At 43.7% G+C, this 20,840-nt stretch overlaps 1 protein-coding gene across 3 annotated transcripts in view; it reads left to right on the top strand.

Annotated features, from left to right (window-relative positions):
* Positions 1–20,208, top strand: part of SEC24C (SEC24 homolog C, COPII component) — a 63,446-nt gene extending 43,238 nt beyond the window's left edge. For all 3 annotated transcript variants that reach the window (XM_073352859.2, XM_073352861.2, XM_073352862.2), the window contains 13 exons: positions 1,400–1,524; positions 1,940–2,131; positions 3,222–3,315; positions 4,337–4,453; positions 4,892–5,062; positions 6,369–6,465; positions 6,768–6,913; positions 7,879–8,017; positions 8,941–9,059; positions 9,824–10,003; positions 10,801–10,992; positions 12,156–12,245; positions 17,202–20,208. In XM_073352859.2, the coding sequence (XP_073208960.1) occupies positions 1,400–1,524; positions 1,940–2,131; positions 3,222–3,315; positions 4,337–4,453; positions 4,892–5,062; positions 6,369–6,465; positions 6,768–6,913; positions 7,879–8,017; positions 8,941–9,059; positions 9,824–10,003; positions 10,801–10,992; positions 12,156–12,245; positions 17,202–17,342 (1,803 nt within the window). In that variant the 3' untranslated portion in view covers positions 17,343–20,208. The remainder of the gene's footprint in view (positions 1–1,399; positions 1,525–1,939; positions 2,132–3,221; positions 3,316–4,336; positions 4,454–4,891; positions 5,063–6,368; positions 6,466–6,767; positions 6,914–7,878; positions 8,018–8,940; positions 9,060–9,823; positions 10,004–10,800; positions 10,993–12,155; positions 12,246–17,201) is intronic.
* Positions 20,209–20,840: the final 632 nt, after the last annotated feature.

The raw sequence follows: 20,840 nt of genomic DNA on the forward strand, positions 1-20,840 counted from the left end.
GGCATTTCCTTATACATCTGAAGCAGGTTAGATTTTACATACTTACTTTACAGTGGAAAGCAAGTCAGATCGCACATCCCATAATATCAGTAATTGTTACCAGTAACTAAAACCATATCTAGGAAAGTACAAGCAATCTCTCCACAGTGGCAGCTGCATGTTGCTTGCCATCTGCTAGAGAAGACAAGTTTCTGTTGCCTGATAGTCATCGGGAATTGAGCAGGTAGAGATGGGAACTAATGCGATAGAGCAAGCCCCTACAGCAGTTACTGGCAGTAATTGCACTTTGTAAAAAGGGTTTCAAAGAGACAAGTCCAGTAAATCTGATCACATATTTGAAACACTGGAATAGTCTGGAAAACTCACCTGCTTCAGATTCTACGCATTTGTCAGTTTAAACAGTATCCTAATTTTTCAGATACTTTTTTTTGTATGAGTTCTATTTTAAAAATACTCATCTGTTTGCTGAAAAGGATAGGAAAATAGTTTTCTAAATGTTGCAGCTTTTTAGTGACCATGACCATATTTTTGATTTTACTGAGAGCTGGCAACACAGCCTTCAAACACATCTCCACATTTCAGACAAAACAGCTGACTGGGATCGTGGGGTAGAAGGCCTTCCCCACACTCTTTCCCAGCTTAATTCTATCCCATCCTCCTTGCATCTCTGTTCTCCATATTCCTCTCTGATTCTTGCCACCAGTTCTGCCACCCTCTTAAAGTCCTTTCTCTCTTTCTCCTTCTTCCCTTCCCTTCCCTTCCTCCCTGGAAGGAATCTGTGTCTCCATTCTCTTCTAATAGCTTAAAATTCCATTTATGCCAGTAGTGAGGCATTCACTACCCTGTTGCTACAGTGGTCCTTTTGTCCTGTGCTTCACTTTCCATTCTGATTGTAGACTGCAAAGAAAGGAAGTGCCTCTTCAAAGCAGAATCAGTGCTCTGAGAAATAAGGACTCCCAGCTCTGTGGGAGGAAGGTCTTCGTTCCCAGTGCAAGAGACTAGCTTCCAAAGCCTTCTAGAGCATGAGAGTTCTGGGAAATCCTGCCTGCCTGCTGCCCGCTCCATCAGGCCTGGTCCATGTAAATAGGAGCTTCCTTTATACCAATCCTGGTCTTTCTGCTCAGTTGCTCAGTGACGCTACATTCCTTCCAGGGCTTGACATTAGAGCTCTTCCATGCATGATTATGATGTGTCAGATGCTAGAATTCAGACATACTTTAAATTAATTGGGTGGGAGTGGAGAAGCAAATTAAATGCCAGTATCTTAGTTTCTGCTCTTGACTGATTACTAAATAGAGGTCACTGTGGTTTTAAAGATGACAATTTGTCTGAGTAGCAGAGCCTTTGTATGATCTCCTCTTAAGCATGGTGTAATGTTTTTCTTTCCCTCTTCCCACAGAATAACAAGTTTCCCAACCCACCTGCTTTCATTTTCATGATTGATGTGTCTTACAATGCTGTAAAGAGTGGCTTGGTGAGGCTGATCTGTGAAGAGTTGAAGTCACTCCTGGATTACCTGCCCAGGTAACTAGCTCCTTTGTTCTGTACTGTTGCAGCCAGTAACCTCAGCAAAGCCGCCACCCCTCTATGCCTTTTCAGAGGGGATGCTCCCTTTAGAATGCTTTTACTGCTGGTGAAAAGTGAAGGTTGACAGCATGCATGAGCCTGGCAAGTGGCATTGCAAGCCTCCGTATCCTGGCCCAGCAGTGTGACTCAGCCCTGTCCTGAAGGGATGGCATTGAGGGTGGTTGCCTTCAAGGCCATTCAGTCTGTGCCCAACAAAGGAGCCACTTAGTACCGGTTGTGGATACCTGTCCACTAGGAACGATGGTACAGTTATCCATTCTCTGGTCCTGGTTTGTTCTATTTGATTCAGAATATTGCAGCAGTTGTGTTTTCAATGACCCCTGTGATGCAGTAAGTGTCCTTTATTTTACAGGGAAGGCAACATGGAAGAGTCAGCCATTCGGGTGGGCTTTGTCACTTACAACAAAGTGTTGCACTTCTATAATGTGAAGAGCTCATTGGCACAGCCACAAATGATGGTTGTGTCGGACGTAGCTGATATGTTTGTGCCGCTGCTTGATGGCTTCCTGGTGAACGTGAACGAGTCCAGGACAGTTATTGTCAGGTAACAAGGAACTGGGGTAGAAATGTGCAGTAAATGGCTTGTCAAATGGACCCATGCTGTGTTGAAATAGGATCCAACTCTGATAATGCCCAGTTGTACAATTCTTGGCTATAGTATTTCTGAATCATACATTTAATAGTGTTTAGGTATGACTTAATATTAAGTATGCCCACAATGGAGCTGGCAAGAACAGGGAGGTGCACTGTGATTGGGGGTATCCTTACGTTGCCAGGATGCTGCAACTCTAATAGCCTCTACAAAGTTTTATATGCGCCAGTTTGTTAGAAAATGCTGAAAGACAATAATCAGCACATGATATACCGGCAACTGATGCACACCTTGGAATACAGCTGTACTTCACTTCATTTTCGGGGTTGTCTGAGCTTGCTCCACTAGAACTGTGACTGAACTGGCAGGAGGCTGCAAAATGGGACCTTAAGAGAGGCTTCTTTAGAGAAAAATCTGTTAGACTGTGTCACTGAGAGCAGGCGATCATAACGGAGTTCACAAAGTCAGTTTATCTGAGGTTACTGCTTTGTAGCTGAGAGTTGAAGTGACTGTGCTGACTAAATTGATTCTGTGGGGAAAGATGAGTGAGTGGCTTACATAAAACTAATAAGCTTTGAGTACTTGATGGGCGCTGTTTGGCTGGACTGAGTGGGACAGGGACTTACTCTTATTACTCAGAAATTTAGAAAGCAGCACAGTGAAGCAACTGAAGGGGAATGAACAGAAGACCATAGACCCTTTAAGCTAGAAACTAGTTTGCTCACTGTCTTGCCTGTGATGTTCCTGAGGGACAAAGAAGAGGAAGCTCAGATCATAACTTTGAAGGAGAAGAAGAAGTTATTAGAAGAAGCATCAGTTGGGGCCATAGAATGTGCACTGAGGAGACAAATGCAGCCAGAGGAAGTGGATGGAGAGATGACTAAAGATCAATTTTTTAAAGAAACTCAATAGCATGCAGGTTAGAGAAGGATTAGTAATCACTATTTACAATGCACCTCAGGCCCAAAGGTCACCAGCTGCAGATTTAGAAGGTGAGCTTTGAATCCCTTTTGATGATCTCCTTTTCCCTCTTTCCTGGCAGTTTGCTGGACCAGATCCCAGAAATGTTTGCGGACACAAGAGAAACAGAAACTGTCTTTGCCCCAGTGATTCAGGCAGGAATGGAGGCACTGAAGGTTTGTTGACATGCTGTTGTGGGGAGTTGGTTCATTCTGTTAAGTTCTGTTTTTATAGGGGAAGCACCTCTGTTCAGAGAATATCAGAGCTGTTCGTAAATGAGGTTGTTGCTCCCCTCGGGTGTGTATTCAGTCGCTGGGGAATGCTTAACCCACCACTGAAAGGCAGGCACCTGTGTGGTTCAAGTTAGCAGCTCTTTAACCTGCTCAATTAATTGTTTAGGATAGAAAGTGAAGAATACCCTGCGCAACTGAAACTGCGCAGGACTAACTGTAGTTCAGAATAATTGCCTGAGATGACATTCAGTCAGGTCCCTGGGGTTGATATGCACATTGTTACAAAAAGTGCCATCAGAACTTGGAAGTGGTTTAGGACCTTGGTTTTCTGTCTCCTCTGAAAAATTGCTCTGGCAGTTGCTTTAGTTCTGATTAAGAGAGGACACCACCACTAACTTGCCAGCATCACTTTTGCAAAGCACCTAGACCATTTCTGAAGATTTCCCATCCCAATACCTGACCCAGCTCAAACCTGTATGTGTTGATCCATTGGCTAATCATGTGAGTTCCCTAGAAAACACTGCTGATACCTGTTCATGAGAATTGTGATCCATATTCACTTACACTGAGAGGAAAAGCAAAGATAAGCCATTCAGTATCCCGCTCATAGGGTATCTAAGGACTGGGGGATTTACCTGCTGGCAGTTTAACCATTAAAAAGATCTCAGGCATGGGATAGTGATTCAAAAATAATAAGCTGAGGAAGCTGTTTCCAAAATCCACTGCATTCCTTATGACTGTACTTCTGTTTCACCCACAGAACATGGGAGCTATTAATCTCAGACAGGTAGGCTCATGAACTGCTTGGTCACATCAGTGAAGGATTAAGTACCTAACTAGTATAGAGGAACCAGACAGTAATGATATAGGCATTTAATATAGTCCCAGAGATATTCTTCTTGAGAAACCCACTGTCCCTCATCAGCTCTTTCTCACCTAAGCAATTTCATCCCCTCCCCTGTAGGCGGCAGAGTGTGCTGGCAAGCTCTTCATCTTTCACACCTCACTGCCCATTGCAGAGGCCCCAGGGAAGCTGAAGAACAGAGATGACAGGAAGCTAATCAACACAGATAAGGAAAAGGTAACAATTGATGTGTTGCTTAGAAGAGAGTTTGTATTGCTCTGTGGTAACCTAGAAGGAATCAAGAAGAGATGTAAAGTCTCCATAGCAGCTAACTGAAAATCTTCTATCTAATGGCTGCCCTGTTCCCCTTGGGTTGCCATATGGAACGGAGTATGTGTTAACTATAAGGACAGAAAACACTTCTGTGTTGGAGACACAAGTGGGTAGTATTAGAATCCAGAACCCAAGGGGGGGGGGAATAATTGTATTACTAAGAAGCTCTGCACCGTCACTGTAGAAGGCTTACACCTAGTATCTATTTAATCCTAGGTGGGAAGGTGCCTCACATACCTTAATGCCCTGAAGAAATATGTATGTTGTCTGTAGCAGTTACATTGGTCTCTCATTCCTTTTTTTTCCCACTCCCTTTCAATCTCTGTACTCTGTCTTCCCTAGACTTTGTTTCAGCCTCAGACGAGCTTCTACAGCAACTTGGCCAAGGACTGTGTGGCCCAGGGCTGCTGTGTAGATCTGTTCCTTTTTCCAAACCAGTATTTGGATTTGGCAACACTGGGAGTGGTTCCTTACCAGACAGGTGGCTCCATTTATAAGTACGCCTATTTCCAGGTAAGTGCTTTCTTGGATCAGGCTAGCACATGTTCTATACAGGTGAACAAAACTCATCACTTAGTTGTCTGTTTTCTTTCATGGGATATGGGCCATTAGTGAGGATCTTAGCTTATACTTGAATCTCAAGATTATAATTTACGTTGTTTTGTTTGCTTTATATTTCTGACTTATTTGTACCAAGGGCAAAAATAAACCTGTGCTATATCATTTCTTAACTATAAGAAAAGGCCAATAAAAAGTGAAGACCATTATCAGCCCTATAACAGTCATCCCAGTGTATTGCCTACAGGGCAGAACCTCCCAGCAGTGCTGGCTGCATAGAGACACTTACCTGAACTAGCACAAGTTGGAATGCTATCTTCCTTAAATTACCAGATGGAGAAAGCTTTGCTTTTAAGTTAAAACATCAGAATGCTCTGCAGTTTAAGATGAGCGTTGAAGTTTCTGCATTGTAAAAATGTATGTCTAAGGCTTACTGACGAGGCTAAATTAGGCTTCATTCATAATAGATGTTCATTCCAAATGGATGTAATGTTTGTGGGAGAGATGGGGAGAATCTGGAAGGAAAACTGCACAGGAGGAATAGGGAATGAGTTCATATTCTGGCAGCTCTCAAGGAAGAGGGAAACTTCAAAGGGTTTTGGCAAGTCTTCAAATAAACACTTAATGGCTTCTTTTGTCAAGATGAGCTGGATCAAGTGTTGTGCTCTGAAATGAGTGTTGTATACAATGTCTCAGGCTTCACATCATGAAACTTGTCTGTAGTTGGGCCTAAATCTGTCATGTCCTGAAAATCTCATATTAAATAATACCAGGGATTCAGCACTTCAGAAACTGACTGTAATCCTCTATATGTGGGGTACAGTGGCCAAAGATTTCTGTTTCCATCACAGTGAATTGCAGGAACTCTTAGCCGGAGTTCTGCTCCTCTTACCTAGTGTATCCCCTGTGGCATTCTGTGGTAAAGGTTTTCTGAATCCCTCTCATTAACAGTCATTGGTGCGGTGGTCACCAGCAGTTTGTGTGGAGTGGGGTTCCCTACACACACTTTGAAATAATATGTATACAGACTAGGATTTTTAAAATCCTAGTCTGATATTTTTTACTCACTAGAAGCTTTTGAAAGAAGTGGCCCCCATAGCTTTTAGGGGAATGGGATGTTGAAATCTGTGAGAAGGCTCTTTGGGGGGAAGGGAAAGGGAAGGGAGGATTTGAGATACCTTTGGTCTATGTGCGTTGAAGCCTGTAGAGCAACTCAGATTTTTTTGGTGTGTCAGGCCTGACTTGGTGCTTTGTGTTCTAGCTGGAGACAGACCAAGAGCGGTTCCTGAATGACTTGCGCAAAGATGTCCAGAAGGAAGTGGGATTTGATGCTGTGATGAGGGTGCGCACAAGCACGGGTGGGTATTTGCATTGCCTAGACTTAATAAACTGGCTAGTAAACATGAAGGGAGTGGGAAGGGTCAGACACACACGCAAAGCCTGGAACATACCAAGGTTAGCCTGCGGACTCTGCCCTTGTAGAGCTCTAAAATTCATGGGATTATGGCAAAACTGAATGAAAAGCTGTAGCAAGAGATCTCAAGGTAACTTAGTGTCCCTGATAGACAAGGTCTGCCGCACCTTCCCAAATGCTGCCTGCTAGACTACTCTGCTATAAAATGTGGCTTGTTCACCTTTGAGTGTCCTTTTTTTCTTTTAGGTATTCGAGCAACTGACTTCTTTGGCGCTTTCTACATGAGCAACACAACAGATGTGGAGCTGGCAGGACTGGACTGTGATAAAACCATCACAGTGGAATTCAGACATGATGACAAACTGAGTGAAGATAGTGGGGCGCTTCTTCAGGTGAGGCAGAAGACAGTCTGCAGGGAAGGGGTGGGGTGAGAACTTTCAAACTAAAAAATGTGCTGGCATGCAACCAGACCTTCTCCAGATGGAGTTACAGGACCATTGATCTTTGGAGTGACAGCATCCCCCTGTGTAACTTGCTATAAGGTTCCCTCTTTTGGAATTAAAATCACTCTCAGCTGTTCATACACTGGCCTATAAGGCTGCATTGCTGAGGGGTTCTGCTAGATTCCGTACTTGATGGGTGCGCTCTCCAGTTTGAATGCTGATGGCGTATTGAAAGAACAAGTCTTCCATCCTCCGTCATTGGCTCATGGTGAAACTTTCACAAGCAGTTCCTTTCCTCTCTGCCCAAGCCACACAACCAGCTGTTTCCCTTGGGTCCTTCTCCCATTCCACCTCCTCTTCAAAGGCCTCCAGGCAATACATTTTTCAAGACTCTCTAAGCCAGTCTTCCCTACAGAGTCATTTTCCCCCATATGTGGAACTATAAAGAAGTTCAGTCTCTTTCTGTTTGTTGCCTTCTATCCCCTATTCTTTGTCCACGTGCTCTTGGCTTTGATTGTAAATCCTTTAAAACTAGAACAGTATCATCTTAATTGTCTGTCCAGCTATCCAAGCTGTGTTTGGAATAGTGGAAGTTCACACATGGGAGGGACTCAATAGGTTAAGTGCCTTCTAGTGCACCACATGAAGGCTTTTATATAGGAAGGAAGAGGCACAGTATGTTGGTTGAAAAACCACTAGCTTTTCAACAAAAGGATTGATGGACAGTTAGCTCTAGGGTACAGCAGGCCAAACCCTAAATCACCTCCCCTTTCTGAAGCTCAGGTAGCTAAACTGAGGTTACACTCGGATTAAAGGGTTGGATGTTAACAAAATGGGATTTGCTGATTTGCTTACTGTAGTAGGACTGAGTTCTATTTAACTGTTCTGTCATTCTATACATGTCTCTTTTATAGTGTGCTCTGTTGTACACAAGCTGTGCAGGACAGCGACGACTCCGCATTCACAACCTCTCCCTGAACTGTTGCACGCAACTTGCTGACCTCTACCGGAATTGCGAGACAGACACACTCATCAATTACTTGGCTAAGTTTGGTAAGAAACTGTCTTGGAGAGAGAGCTAGTCTTCCTGTTACATTATAGATCTCTTTCACAGCTAGTGGCATTTGGTTTTTACCTTCTTTCACCAAAGACTTGGCCAGGTGGTGGTCAGAGTTTTCAAATCCTTGTGCTCCTCCAGTCTTTTCTGTCCCATAGACAGTTGTGATCATAGTACTCTTTGTCTGGACAGGAGGGGACAGACAGAAGGCACAGCCTTGCTGCCTGTTGAGTCAGATGCCAAGACTGGTCGGTGGACTGGCTGAACAAAAGGAGGCATGCATACGTGTGTAGCTATTGCCACCTGCATACATCCACTCCTGGTTCCAAAGTGCTTTTCCCCCCTTTAATGTTCCTGAGTTCTTCTGCTCCAGGCATGGAAAAACACAAAGTTGCTCCCAAATCCAGGCACAGTAGTTAAACCGATGAACATCCTCATAGTGCCAAACCAGTGTGTATTAAAAGTATACGAATTAAATAGGGTTTGAGGAACTGCAGAAGCCATCTGTGCTCTCCTCTCCAAGAGGAAGAGAGGGTCACTTGCATTCCACAGTGACCCCTGCTGGCCCCTTAGGGAATGGCATTGCCAAGCTCTACAAGGAGTCTCGCCAGTTGTCCTTGCCCAGAAGTGTGGCTGGCTGTGCTGTAGGGCCTTGAAGGTGTGTGTGGGGTGGGGAGACAAAGTATGCATTCAAACAAAGTAAATGGGGATTGTTTGAGTTTCCAGTAGGAATGTGTACACTCTTTCCCACAAAGGAAAAAAATGAAGTATAACTCATTCTATAATGTAAACCATCTGAGGTTGCTCTAGGTTTCTATGCATGGCTGCAGTAAAGATTTTAGACCACTTTATAAGTTAAATGTCATTAATAATGATTTAACTTCCCTACTAACTTTTTTTTTCATGCCTTCCTGTGCAGCATATCGTGGGGTTCTGAATAATCCAGTCAAGACAGTGCGAGACACGCTGATCAACCAGTGCGCACAGATTCTGGCATGTTACAGAAAAAACTGTGCTAGCCCCTCTTCTGCTGGCCAGGTGACTGCTTGTGCTTCGGTTTGGATGGCAGCTTTGGGAGGCTCAGCTTGAGGAGGGAACTCCTCCTGTCCCATTTTAATCTGGGTGGAGTGCTTTACTTAGCAGCTGGGGGCAGAAATATAACCAGATAGTTTGGAAGAGAAACTCTGTTCAGAGTGACTTCTCAGGTAGACTTCCCTGACATTGAGGCACACCAGTCACCACCTCCTCGGGAGAAACTTAGAATATCATGAGCCCTGTGATTCTTAGCAACCGGTAACTTATGTGATACTTGACCTCTTAAATAGAGGCCTCCATAGCAGGGAATCCCATTCCTTGGGTACTAGGTTTCTTTGAATGGCATAACACTTCAATATGTTCAAGTTTAATCATGGGTCTTTTAAATGTTTTGGGTGGAGCCTCTTCAGATTTATTCCAGTGTTGGGCAAGCTTCCTTTGTATGGCTCTGCTACTACAGTATTTCTCAGCACTATTATGATGTAAGAGAACCACAGGGTGGGTGTCTGAATCTCAGCATCAGACACCTTAAAGAAGTAAGGATGCCATAATAATCCAAAGTGTGTTTCCTGTCTGTATGAACTACACACATGTCAAAACTAATAGGCCTCCAGAATTCTAAGGAATTGGAACTGTGATCCACTGTGATTTCCTTTCTAAGTTTGCCCCTCTTTTTTATTTTGTGGTCATTGAAATTACCTGCTGTCTCATTCAGTGAGATGGCTGACTAACTTCTGTCTCTTTATTCACCATCTTGCCATTTGTAGCTGATCCTCCCTGAATGCATGAAGCTGCTTCCTGTGTACTTGAACTGTGTGTTGAAGAGTGATGTCCTGCAGCCTGGGGCAGAAGTCACCACTGATGACCGGGCCTACATCCGCCAGTTAGTCAGCTCCATGGATGTAGCGGAAACAAATGTTTTCTTTTACCCCAGACTTCTGCCTCTGGTAAGTGCTTCTGTTGTGAGTACATTCGGGCCTTGTTACACACCACAAGTAGTCTTTATTCCAGAGACTCCACCTTCTCTCCTCCCCCCATGGGAGAGGAGTTGAGATGGGCCATCCAGCAGGTACCTTTTTAATACCATATATGTTGTGTTTACTACCACAAACCGTGGGTTTGACAAGGTTTTTAATCCTTCTACCCTGTGGAAATGGGTGAGTAGGGTCCTATGTGCTCTTTTGCAGTCTGGAAAATCCTCTTGCTGCATTCTTGTAATCTTACATGACAGCCACAATCCTTCCAACCTAGGAGGACTGGATGGGATTTTTCTGACACTGCTCCTTAATTAAATGGGAAGACCCCTGGAGTTACACTAGCTACAGAATGCACTCCCACCCCAGGGGTCAGTATTGGGATTGCGGAGTATTGGTGCTAGGGACATGAGGCCCATCTGTTCTCGTTAGCAGTAAATCGTATCTAATCTGTATCACACCATACTCAGCAGGAAGCATGTTATAGCTAATAGTGCAATTCGTTCCTAATTGGTGCAGCATTGCAGATTGGTACATGATTTAATGTCCTTTTTTTGAAGAAGGAAATGTATGAGCAGGTACCTTATGAGTCAGAGAAACTGAAAATCCCTTAAGGCAGGAATTGGTGTGGCTCGCAAGACTTAGGGGCATTCATGTAGTCCTAGCTCTGTAACATTTGTAATTCCCAGCGAAACATTACTAATTCCGAGCTAAACATTACTAAGTAAGAATGTCTAACAAGGGGCTCGATGTATTTAATATTTGAACAGACCAAAGTAGATGTTGACAGCGACACCTTACCAGCGGCAATCCGGAACTCTGAAGAGCGACTCTCTAAGGGTGACCTGTACCTCCTAGAGAATGGATTGAACATCTTCGTGTGGGTAGGAGTGAATGTGCAGCAGGGCCTGATCCAGAACCTCTTTGGAGTGTCATCCTTCAACCACATCAGCAGCACTCTGGTGAGCTGGATAGTGGGGAGCAGTCTAGGAGGAGGATGTGTGCAGGACTTCCAATAATTGGAGCAATGAGTATCCAGCTCAGAAGGTCGTCATCCTAAAATCTCATTGAGCACTTTCATTATAGCCTATAGGAAAGAACATTTTATCCATTTGATTTAGCTGGCATGAACATCAACTTCAGAACTCTACTTATATCCGTGTTCATGAAAGCAGGTCTGGGAAAGCTGGCCAAAGCCCAGCATAGGGCCACATGCATGAGACTGTGAGAGATGTTTTTTATTTAGAAATCTTAAGAGTCTTTTGCAGAGATTCTCCCACTGCATCGCTTGAGGAGTGTGGGAAGGGGCTTACTAACAGCAGGGCCTGTTCTCCCACCCTCCAATCTGGCAGATCCCAGGGCCATCTGTATATAATCTGTACTTGTGCTTTGGCCCTTGTCTCCTTAGCAGTGCAGTTCTAGTGCCTGGGGTTGTATTAGCTTTTCCTGGTAAGTTTGGGCCAGAGGAGGAACAATAACTAGCTTGCCCACTCCTTCCCTGGACTGCAAAGAGACCTCTGGAGTCTGGGGCAGACAGTGCCTCTGAGCTGGTTAGAGCTCCCTTTTAGCACAAATAGGTGGAGGTTGATCTGGACTGAGAGGAAGAACACATGCATGCATGGTCACAATATGGCCAATAATATGGTCATATGCTGTGTACTAGGTGAGACCTCAAGCCCATTTCACTGTCTTTAAACCCAGGACCTTCCTTCTGGCTAGCGTGTTATTCTGTTGTTTTACCTAGCTGGTGACATTAAGGACAGTTAAGAGGCTAGCTATACCTAAACTATTCACTTTCAGAGTTCCTTCAGTCTGATTTCTAGCCACTTGCCTAGCTGGGCAAGTTGTTTTTGTAGCTTATCTGACCAAGCCATTCAGTGAGGAGAGCATTGCCAGTATGTGCCAGGCAAATAGGGTAATAGTTCTGTATTTCTATCCTCTGTTGAACAATCTCGTTTTAAAAATTGTCTTTCCAATGACTTCACCTATTCATGGCTAGCAAGTAGCTAGACTGGCCTGAAAGCCTGGACTTGAATGTGTGTGTGATGAGGAAAGCAGCAAAACTGGTTATTGACACTACTGTAATTTTGTGTGTGTAATGGGGATCTGGTCTTTTGCATTCCAGAGTACCTTGCCAGTCTTGGAAAACCCCTTCTCTAAGAGAGTGCGATCCATCATTGACATGTTCCAGGCACAAAGATCCCGCTACATGAAGGTAAAGAACTTGGCTCCTAGTTGTGGCTCTTTAATCTCCTTCCACTGCCTTTCCTGGGCAGGTGACACCAGTCCTACTCTCAAAATCTGTAATATCAAACCCATTCTCAGCCTTCTATTACTTGAAATTAATGTGTCTGTATGATCATGCTGTTGGCAGTGAGGTTCTATGGCATAACAGCTGTTGTCTTGCTGGAACCTTACCTTGCATTTCCGGCTCACTGCATTTACTATGGACATTAGGCTGGGGCTCTACTTTCTTCCAGTGTCCCAAGGGGTAGTCATATATGTAAAGCCCTGTGCAGATAGAAGAATTTGCATCTGTATCCGATCCATGATCCGCATAAATTGTCCATGGATTTGAAAGGCTCTACTAACAGCTCCAAAGATCAGTGCACAAAAGTGATGCAGGGCTGTGCCAAACCCTCATCTGCGCGCCTCCCTACCCCCTTTGCCCCCAAGACTTCCCACCTCCTGCTCCGCCCTGTCATACTGCCTTCCCTGCTCTGGGCAGGAAGGCTACAATCTTGAGTCCTTGTGTGCAGCACCACCCTCCTAGTGGGGGACTTGGACACCCCTATGCAACTGCACTTGGCTCACTGCGCAGGAGCACAGAGTCACGCTTCCTTCTGGGACTTGTAGCTTACTTCCTCTGTCCGCACAAGCTGGGAACTACAACTCCCAGAATGCCCAGTGGACTATTGCTGCTGCTGTGTGAATCAGAGAGCCGAGCTGGAGCCTGAGGGCTGAGTGACAGCCGCTCTTTCGGGCGAGTGTGTGCTGTAGAGCCTTGTGCAGATATAAAATTTGTATCCACAAAAATAATCTGCGGATATCCACGGATTTTCAGGGCTCTGAATATAGGCACTGGACACTATTAGCCTGGACCGCCTTGGTGGTGATCTAGCAATACATGAACTCTCAAATGAACATGCCTGGGACCTCATCACCAAAACCATTATGCTTCATGGGTCAGATGGAGTAACTTATTTCGATTCCCATGGAAGTCACTAGGCCGTATTTGGTAGTGATGGTATAAGCCACCCATCAGTTACATGGAGGTGAAGCAATGATTTTCCTGTGATGCCCTGCTGCTGGAGCAGTGGTATATCAAAGGCAGGACATCACTTCTACTTCCAGCTCAGCTGTGAAACTTGGAGCCCAGGGGCAGCTGGGCTGCTCTCAAGGAAAAGAATTAAGAGCTGTCCTAGAAATCCTGACCTATTTTCAAGATGAAAAGTTTATAGATGCCCAGTCCAGGTAAGCTGGGAGGGGAGATGAAAATGGCAAGTTTAAACAGCCTCTCCCCATCAGTGAGACTGCCTGTGCCTTTACTAATGTTTGATTTCCAGTCTTGAGTCTGCTAAAATCTATATTCTGTACTATTGTAAAAACTGGGTGCTCAGTTTAGCTTTTGTAATAGAAAGGAAGACATGGAAGTAGCCATTGGGTCTCACAACGCTGCTGTATCATAGAATCATAGAATATCAGGGTTGGAAGGGACCTCAGGAGGTCATCTAGTCCAACCCCCTGCTCAAAAGCAGGACCCATACCCAATTAAATCATCCCAGCCAGGGCTTTGTCAAGCCTGACCTTAAAAACTTCTAAGGAAGGAGATTCCACCACCACCTTAGGCAACGCATTCCAGTGTTTCACCACCCTCCTAGTGAAAAAGTTTTTCCTAATATCCAACCTAAACCTCCCGCACTGCAACTTGAGACCATTACTCCTTGTTCTGTAGAACCATCCTCTCTGGAACTACCTCTCAGGTAGTTGAAAGCAGTTATCAAACCCCCCTCATTCTTCTCTTCTGCAGACTAAACAATCCCAGTTCCCTCAGCCTCTCCTCATAACTCATGTGTTCCAGACCCCTAATCATTCTTGTTGCCCTTCGCTGGACTCTCTCCAATTTATCCACATCCTTCTTGTAGTGTGGGGCCCAAAACTGGACACAGTACTCCAGATGAGGCCTCACCAATGTCGAATAGAGGGAGACGATCACGTCCCTCGATCTGCTCGCTATGCCCCTACTTATACATCCCAAAATGCCATTGGCCTTCTTGGCAACAAGGGCACACTGCTGGCTCATATCCAGCTTCTCGTCCACTGTCACCCCTAGGTCCTAGGCTGTAAGGGTATCAGAACTCATGAGGAGCTGCAGAAGGGCTTGACTACTCCATGCAAGACATAAGGGGAAAATTAAATAATTCATTTTAAAAGGGGGTTTATAACCTTTCCATTTCAGTTTCTGCTCTGGCTCTAGTGGAAGCAAAACATATTGTATTAATAGAGTTCTGTGCAGATACTAATTTTATATCCGCATTGATCTGCAAATATGGTCCATGGCTATCCGCTGAGTCACAGGGCTCGAGATATAAAATTTGGATCTGTATCCATCCAGGAGCCACAAACATGGTCTGCAGATAACCGCATCCATGGATGTGGATGTCCACAGATATAAAGGTTTCAGAGTAGCAGCTGTGTTAGTCTGTATTCACAAAAAGAAAAGGAGTACTTGTGGCACCTTAGCGACTAACCAATTTATTTGAGCATAAGCTTTCGTGAGCTACAGCTCACTTCATCGGATGCATTAAGTGGGGAGATTTATTACATAGAGAACATGAAACAATGGGTGTTACCATACACACTGTAACGAGAGTGATCACTTAAGGAGAGCTATCACCAGTAGGAGAGCTGGGGGAAAAAAACCTTTTGTAGTGATAATCAAGGTGGGCCATTTCCAGCAGTTGACAAGAACGTCTGAGGAATAGTGGAGGGTGCGGGGGGGAATAAACATGAGGAAATAGTTTTAGGTCTGTAATCGAGTGACCAAAGAGATTGAAGTGTTCTCCAACTGGTTTTTGAATTTTATAATTCTTGACCTCTGATTTGTGTCCATTTATTCTTTTACGTAGAGACGGTCCAGTTTGACCAGTGTACATGGCAGAGGGGCATTGCTGGCACATCATGGTATATATCACATTGGTGGATGTGCAGGTGAACGAGCCTCTGATAGTGTGGCTGATGTTATTAGGCCCTATGATGGTGTCCCCTGAAGAAATATGTGGACACAGTTGGCAACAAGCTTTGTTGCAAGGATAGGTTCCTGAGTTAGTGGTTCTGTTGTGTGGTGTGTGGTTGCTGGTGAGTATTTGCTTCAGGTTGGGGGCTGTCTGTAAGCAAGGACTGGCCTGTCTCCCAAGATCTGTGAGAATGATGGGTCGTCCTTCAGGATAGGCTATAGATCCTTGATGATGCGTTGGAGAGGTTTTAGTTGGGGGCTGAAGGTGATGGCTAGTGGCGTTCTGTTATTTTCTTCATTGGGCCTGTCCTGTAGTAGGTGACTTCTGGCTCTATCAATCTGTTTCTTCACTTCAGCAGGTGGGTATTGTAGTTGTAAGAATGCTTGATGGAGATCTTGTAGGTGTTTGTCTAAGGGGTTAGAGCAAATGCGGTTATATTGTAGAGGTTGGCTGTAGACAATGGATTGTGTGGTGTGGTCTGGATGAAAGCTGGAGGCATGTAGGTAGGAATGGCGGTCAGTAGGTTTCCGGTATAGGGTGGTGTTTATGTGACCATCGAAGAACACTTCAATCTCTTTGGTCACTCGATTACAGACCTAAAAGTTGCAATTCTTCAACAAAAAAAACTTCAAAAACAGACTCCAACGAGAGACTGCTGTATTGGAATTAATTTTGCAAACTGGATACAGTTAACTTAAGCTTGAATAAAGACTGGGAGTGGATGGGTCATTACACAAAGTAAAACTATTTCCCCATGTTTATTCCCTCTCGCACCCCACACTGTTCCTCAGATGTTCTTGTCAACTGCTGGAAATGGACCACCTTGATTATCACTACAAAAGGTTTTTTTCCCTCCCGCTCTCCTGCTGGTAATAGCTCATCTTAAGTGATCACTCTCGTTACAGTATGTATGGTAACACCCATGTTCTCTATGTATATAAATCTCCCCACTGTATTTTCCACTGAATGCATCCGATGAAGTGAGCTGTAGCTCACGAAAGCTTATGCTCAAATAAATTGGTTAGTCTCTAAAGTGCCACAAGTCCTCCTTTTCTTTTCACAGATATAAAGCGGATATCCACAGACTTGCAGGGCTCTATGTATTACTGCTCCTCCCCTAGCAAACCTTTAAAAGGCTTTCTGAGAAATACAAGAAATACAAAATTAGGAAGCCAAATGCTAGTAGCACAGCCGGTGTACATTGGGCTAGTCATGTACTTGTCAGGTGGCTCGAGGTGCTCTGCCCTCAGCCTTGCACCACACCTGACCATACGCACATAGTTGGCTAAAGGACCCTTGCTGTTGCTTGGTGTTGTGTTAGAAAGCCCTGATGCTCAGCCCATCTGGACAACTGACTGGCTTAACATTCCATGACCACAGAAAAGGGGTTTTTTAATATTACATTCCTCCTGTATTTTGGATATTTAGTCACTTGGGTATAGCCACACTTAAATTCCTTTTGTATTTTGATTATATAGTCCATTTCATCCACAGATCTCAAAATATTGTATGAAGTCATTAAACATCACTGTCCCCGTGTTCAGATGCGGAAACTGAAGACCAAATGTTAAGTTACTTCTTAAAGTAGCCAACCTGGAAATGGAACTCTGGTCTCCTGGCCTTCCAGTCCTGTGCTCTGTTCACTGGACCACTGCTTAAGAGTAGAATTCCTCTGCTTTGCTGGTCACCCAGCCAAAACTGGAATTTCTAGAACCCCTTTAATGTACAGGCAACCCTGGGCACTCTAGTACTTCTAAGCTTGCTTGAGGTTTAATCTTAGAAACAGAAACTAAGATGTTTTGAGTAGGTGGCTTCAGTGATTTCTTGTTCTGGAGTTCTTAGTTGCTCAACCTTCTTATCTCACTTCCATGTTTTCTTATGTACTAAGATCACTAGGTGATGCTTACTCACAAATCTTTTTTGTTTGCATATAGCTAATAATTGTGAAGCAAGAAGATAAATTGGAGATGCTATTCAAACACTTTCTGGTGGAGGACAAGAGCATGAGTGGGGGGGCTTCATATGTGGACTTCCTCTGTCATATGCACAAGGAGATTCGGCAGCTACTGAGCTAGAGGAGGGAGTGGTGCTGGACTTCAGCAGTGACATTTCGGTCTCCGCTAACCACCTGATCCATGGGCCCAGCTCCCTCAAGAAGGACAACATAGAAACCTGTACAATTCCGTAATTTTTAATACACATTGCATAAACAAAGATCCTTTCAACCTCTCCCAGCCCCATTTGAGAGAGATGCAAAATTTCCTGGCGAGGGCAGAGAAAAGGCCTTCGAACCCAGGTCTTTTACCTGTCTCTAAGTTATTTCCTGTACTTGGCAGGAATCTACCCCCCATGCTCGCTAATCCTGTTGTAATGAATGTAGTTTCTCAGTTCACTGTACATGATTCAGCATTGGGTGAAAAAGCGATAACTCTTCAAAACTACTAGTCGTTGCTGTGTGTTTGTGTGCGCGCATGCATGCTCCAAGAGTGAAGAGGAGCCAGGTGGGGGAGGACAGGCGGTAGGCCATCCACCCAGACGGTGGGATTGGAGCGCCTAAGCATTTTTTAAATCTCCTTCCTAGTTTAGGGGAAAATACAACATGCAGAGCACAAACTGCAACTTGTGGCCCTCTGGACCCAGGAGTCTTCATTTAAAAAAAAACAAACTACTCATCAACTGAGCTGTGAGCCAGGGGCTAGCAGGACAAATCCTTCCCATATCTCCACATTTTTTTGTGGCAAGAGTTGCAGTGCAGAACGGTAGTAGAATAAAATAATTTTAAACAGTGAGTGAGCAACAGTCAACAGCTGCTGAATAGGAGAGGGGTAGACTAAGAGCCTTCTGTTGGCATGAATGGCACCCCCACAACCACCTTCCCTTCCTTGGGAAAAACAACCTCCCCATCTTATTTTTCTGTGCAGCGTTGTCTTACGCCTTCCATGTTCTATGGCCTCATGTCACTCACTCCTTTTGTTAGAGCCTACCTATGCTGGTCTATTCATGGTGATCATACCCACTGCCTCCATGTTTCAGTTTAAATAGGAAATATTTTTAGCAAGGTGACATAGGGCTGTAGGGAACAGGATCTGAGTGGCAAGGTAGCTGTTTTCTGTTCAGACTAGGCTGAATCACAGCAAAAAAGCAAGGATCTGAGTTTTAGTGGTGCAAGATTGAGACTGCTTTGTACCCCAGAGTTCAAGGAAGGGGATGCAAAGGAACAAGAATAGAGTTTAAACTGCACTGCACAAGGTAATACCAAGTACTTGACTTCAGTTGTTGGGAAGGTGCCATAGTGGAAAGAATATTTTCAACACTGTATGTTTATACCCCCCCATTCTACCTACTGATCTATCTGCATAGAAAACTTTTATAAGCCTGTTTGTTAACCTAAGATACCTCAGACAGATTAGCCCATCCACTTTGTGGCTGGCCACTCTGCCTCTCCACTCTGTAAGGATGGAAGAGAGGACTCCTGCAAAGGGAGTGATGAGTTTAAATCAGATTTTAAGGGCTTGTTCATTAATTTTTGAAAGGGGGGTAATTTACTTTAACACTGACAGAGCTCTTTAACACTGACAGAGCTCTTACAATACCCAGGATTTAGTGAGGGGACAGCAGCACTGAAGATGTGAGGGAAAAATGGGAGAATATGCAGAATAATGGGTGAACAGATTGGATGCAGTTAGAGGACATGTTTTAGTTGGCCTTGGCTTTTCAAAATAGGGTCCTTTTGCAGAAGACCTGTTTAGTTTTAAAACAAAAAACTTGGCTCCGTGGTTTTCGTCCCATGACCTGTAGTGTGTGTAAATCTGTTTTTCTTCTACTGCCTCTAGTTTGTCTTCCCTCGTATCACTACACACAAAGGGGAATATGAGAACGGTAATGAAGAAACTCCTTTAAAATACAGCAGACAATTCTTCAGCATTTTTTGTATGTATGTGGCTGACATTTTTTACCCCATACACTGCCTCCAACCAAAAATGTAGAGGGTTTTTTAAACCGATGGAGAGAGAGCTTCCCAAGAATACAATGCTTGGCAACCACAGACTTCCACAATACTACTTTCTAGTATTAATATAAGAGGGGGAAAATAAGCTCATAAGTGAACCTTTCATTTTCTTCACTCTTGTTTTTTTTCCAATGCATCTTTTAATTTGTAAAGAAATAAAAAAAAAATATTAAGATGTATTTTATGTCATTGTTAGTAAATAAACACTGCTGATTATTTTTCCAAACCCTGTATTTTGGGGGGGAGGGAGGAAGGGGAAGCCTGGGGTGTAGGTGAGTAATCAATTCAACCTGCTGCCAATCAAATTCTGTATTTTTAATATTTCCTGTTTGGATGTGTTTAACTTGCCACTCCTTCTGAGCCTTGGTTTTGCTAAGAACATTCCCTTTCCTCTGAGATGGCTTGGGTTAAATTACGACTGCTTTTTGGTCTATTTCCATAACCATTTCTAGTTGATATTTTGAGAGAGTACTATTATTAGCTACAATTAGAATCTCAAGGACCCCATTTTTCTCCATTAATATGGCAGAATAATTTCTGTTTTTCTTGGAATCCAAAAATAAAGTTCAAATTAAACACAGCAGTTGGCAACAGCAGTTGGCAACAGCACTCTTGCAAGTCTAGGCTAAACTTGTAATCTGTGCATTGCACTTTAATTTGAATCTCATTGTCTCCTCTATACACTTGACTGTAGCTTAAAACATAGATATTGTACATTTAACACTGATAAATAATCTTTTCAGCCATCTGTATATGAAAACACAAGCCAATCATTGCTAAATAACCATCATTATTTTCTGGAGAGATTCCAGTCTGTTACAGAGGGCATGTTCCTACATTTGTTATATCCAAAATCACTGCTGAACTGATACTTTGAGATAAGTGATGGGCTTTGTGCATTAATTATCTGGAATAAATTGTGCCTGCAGGAATGTTGTGAGATTACCCCTTTCAATGTTTATGGAAGTTACCTAGCTGAACTGACATTTACCACCTTGAATATACTTAGCTGGGATTGTTACATATCAGTGCAATGAGTGGATGGTTCCTGAGAAGGAAATGGCATAAGCACATAAGATTTACTCCAGTGGACTTCTGCTTCAAAGGAAGGCAAAAAAGAACCCACGGTGTTTTTAGCCTGTTATTCTCTGCTGTAGGTGTAAAAGACAATTTTTCTTGTCTTATGTAGGTGCTAAGTTTACATACTAAACTATGACATTGGATTTCTCATCACTACAAGTGTTCTGGTCAGTGTATCTACTCTTTCTTTAAAGTCAAGATGCCCTTTGGGGTAGGGACAGTCATCTTGTTCGGTCTCTACAGCACTTAGCACAGTGGGGCCATGGTCCATGACTGAGGCTCCGAGGCACAATGGTAATACAAATACTAAATACTAAAAGGCAGTTTGACATGAGGTCATACACCTCTGCAGTCTAAAGTTTCTTTTTTCAACCTTCCTTTGAATCTTACCCTCCCTTCCTAACTCAGTTGTGTTGGTTAAAAAGCAGACAAGAGTTGTATCAATCTGACCCTATGACATCCTATATCATTCAAGTTGGTATAA

The sequence above is a fragment of the Lepidochelys kempii genome, chromosome 7 (assembly GCF_965140285.1).
Source record: "Lepidochelys kempii isolate rLepKem1 chromosome 7, rLepKem1.hap1, whole genome shotgun sequence".
Taxonomy (NCBI): domain Eukaryota; kingdom Metazoa; phylum Chordata; order Testudines; family Cheloniidae; genus Lepidochelys; species Lepidochelys kempii.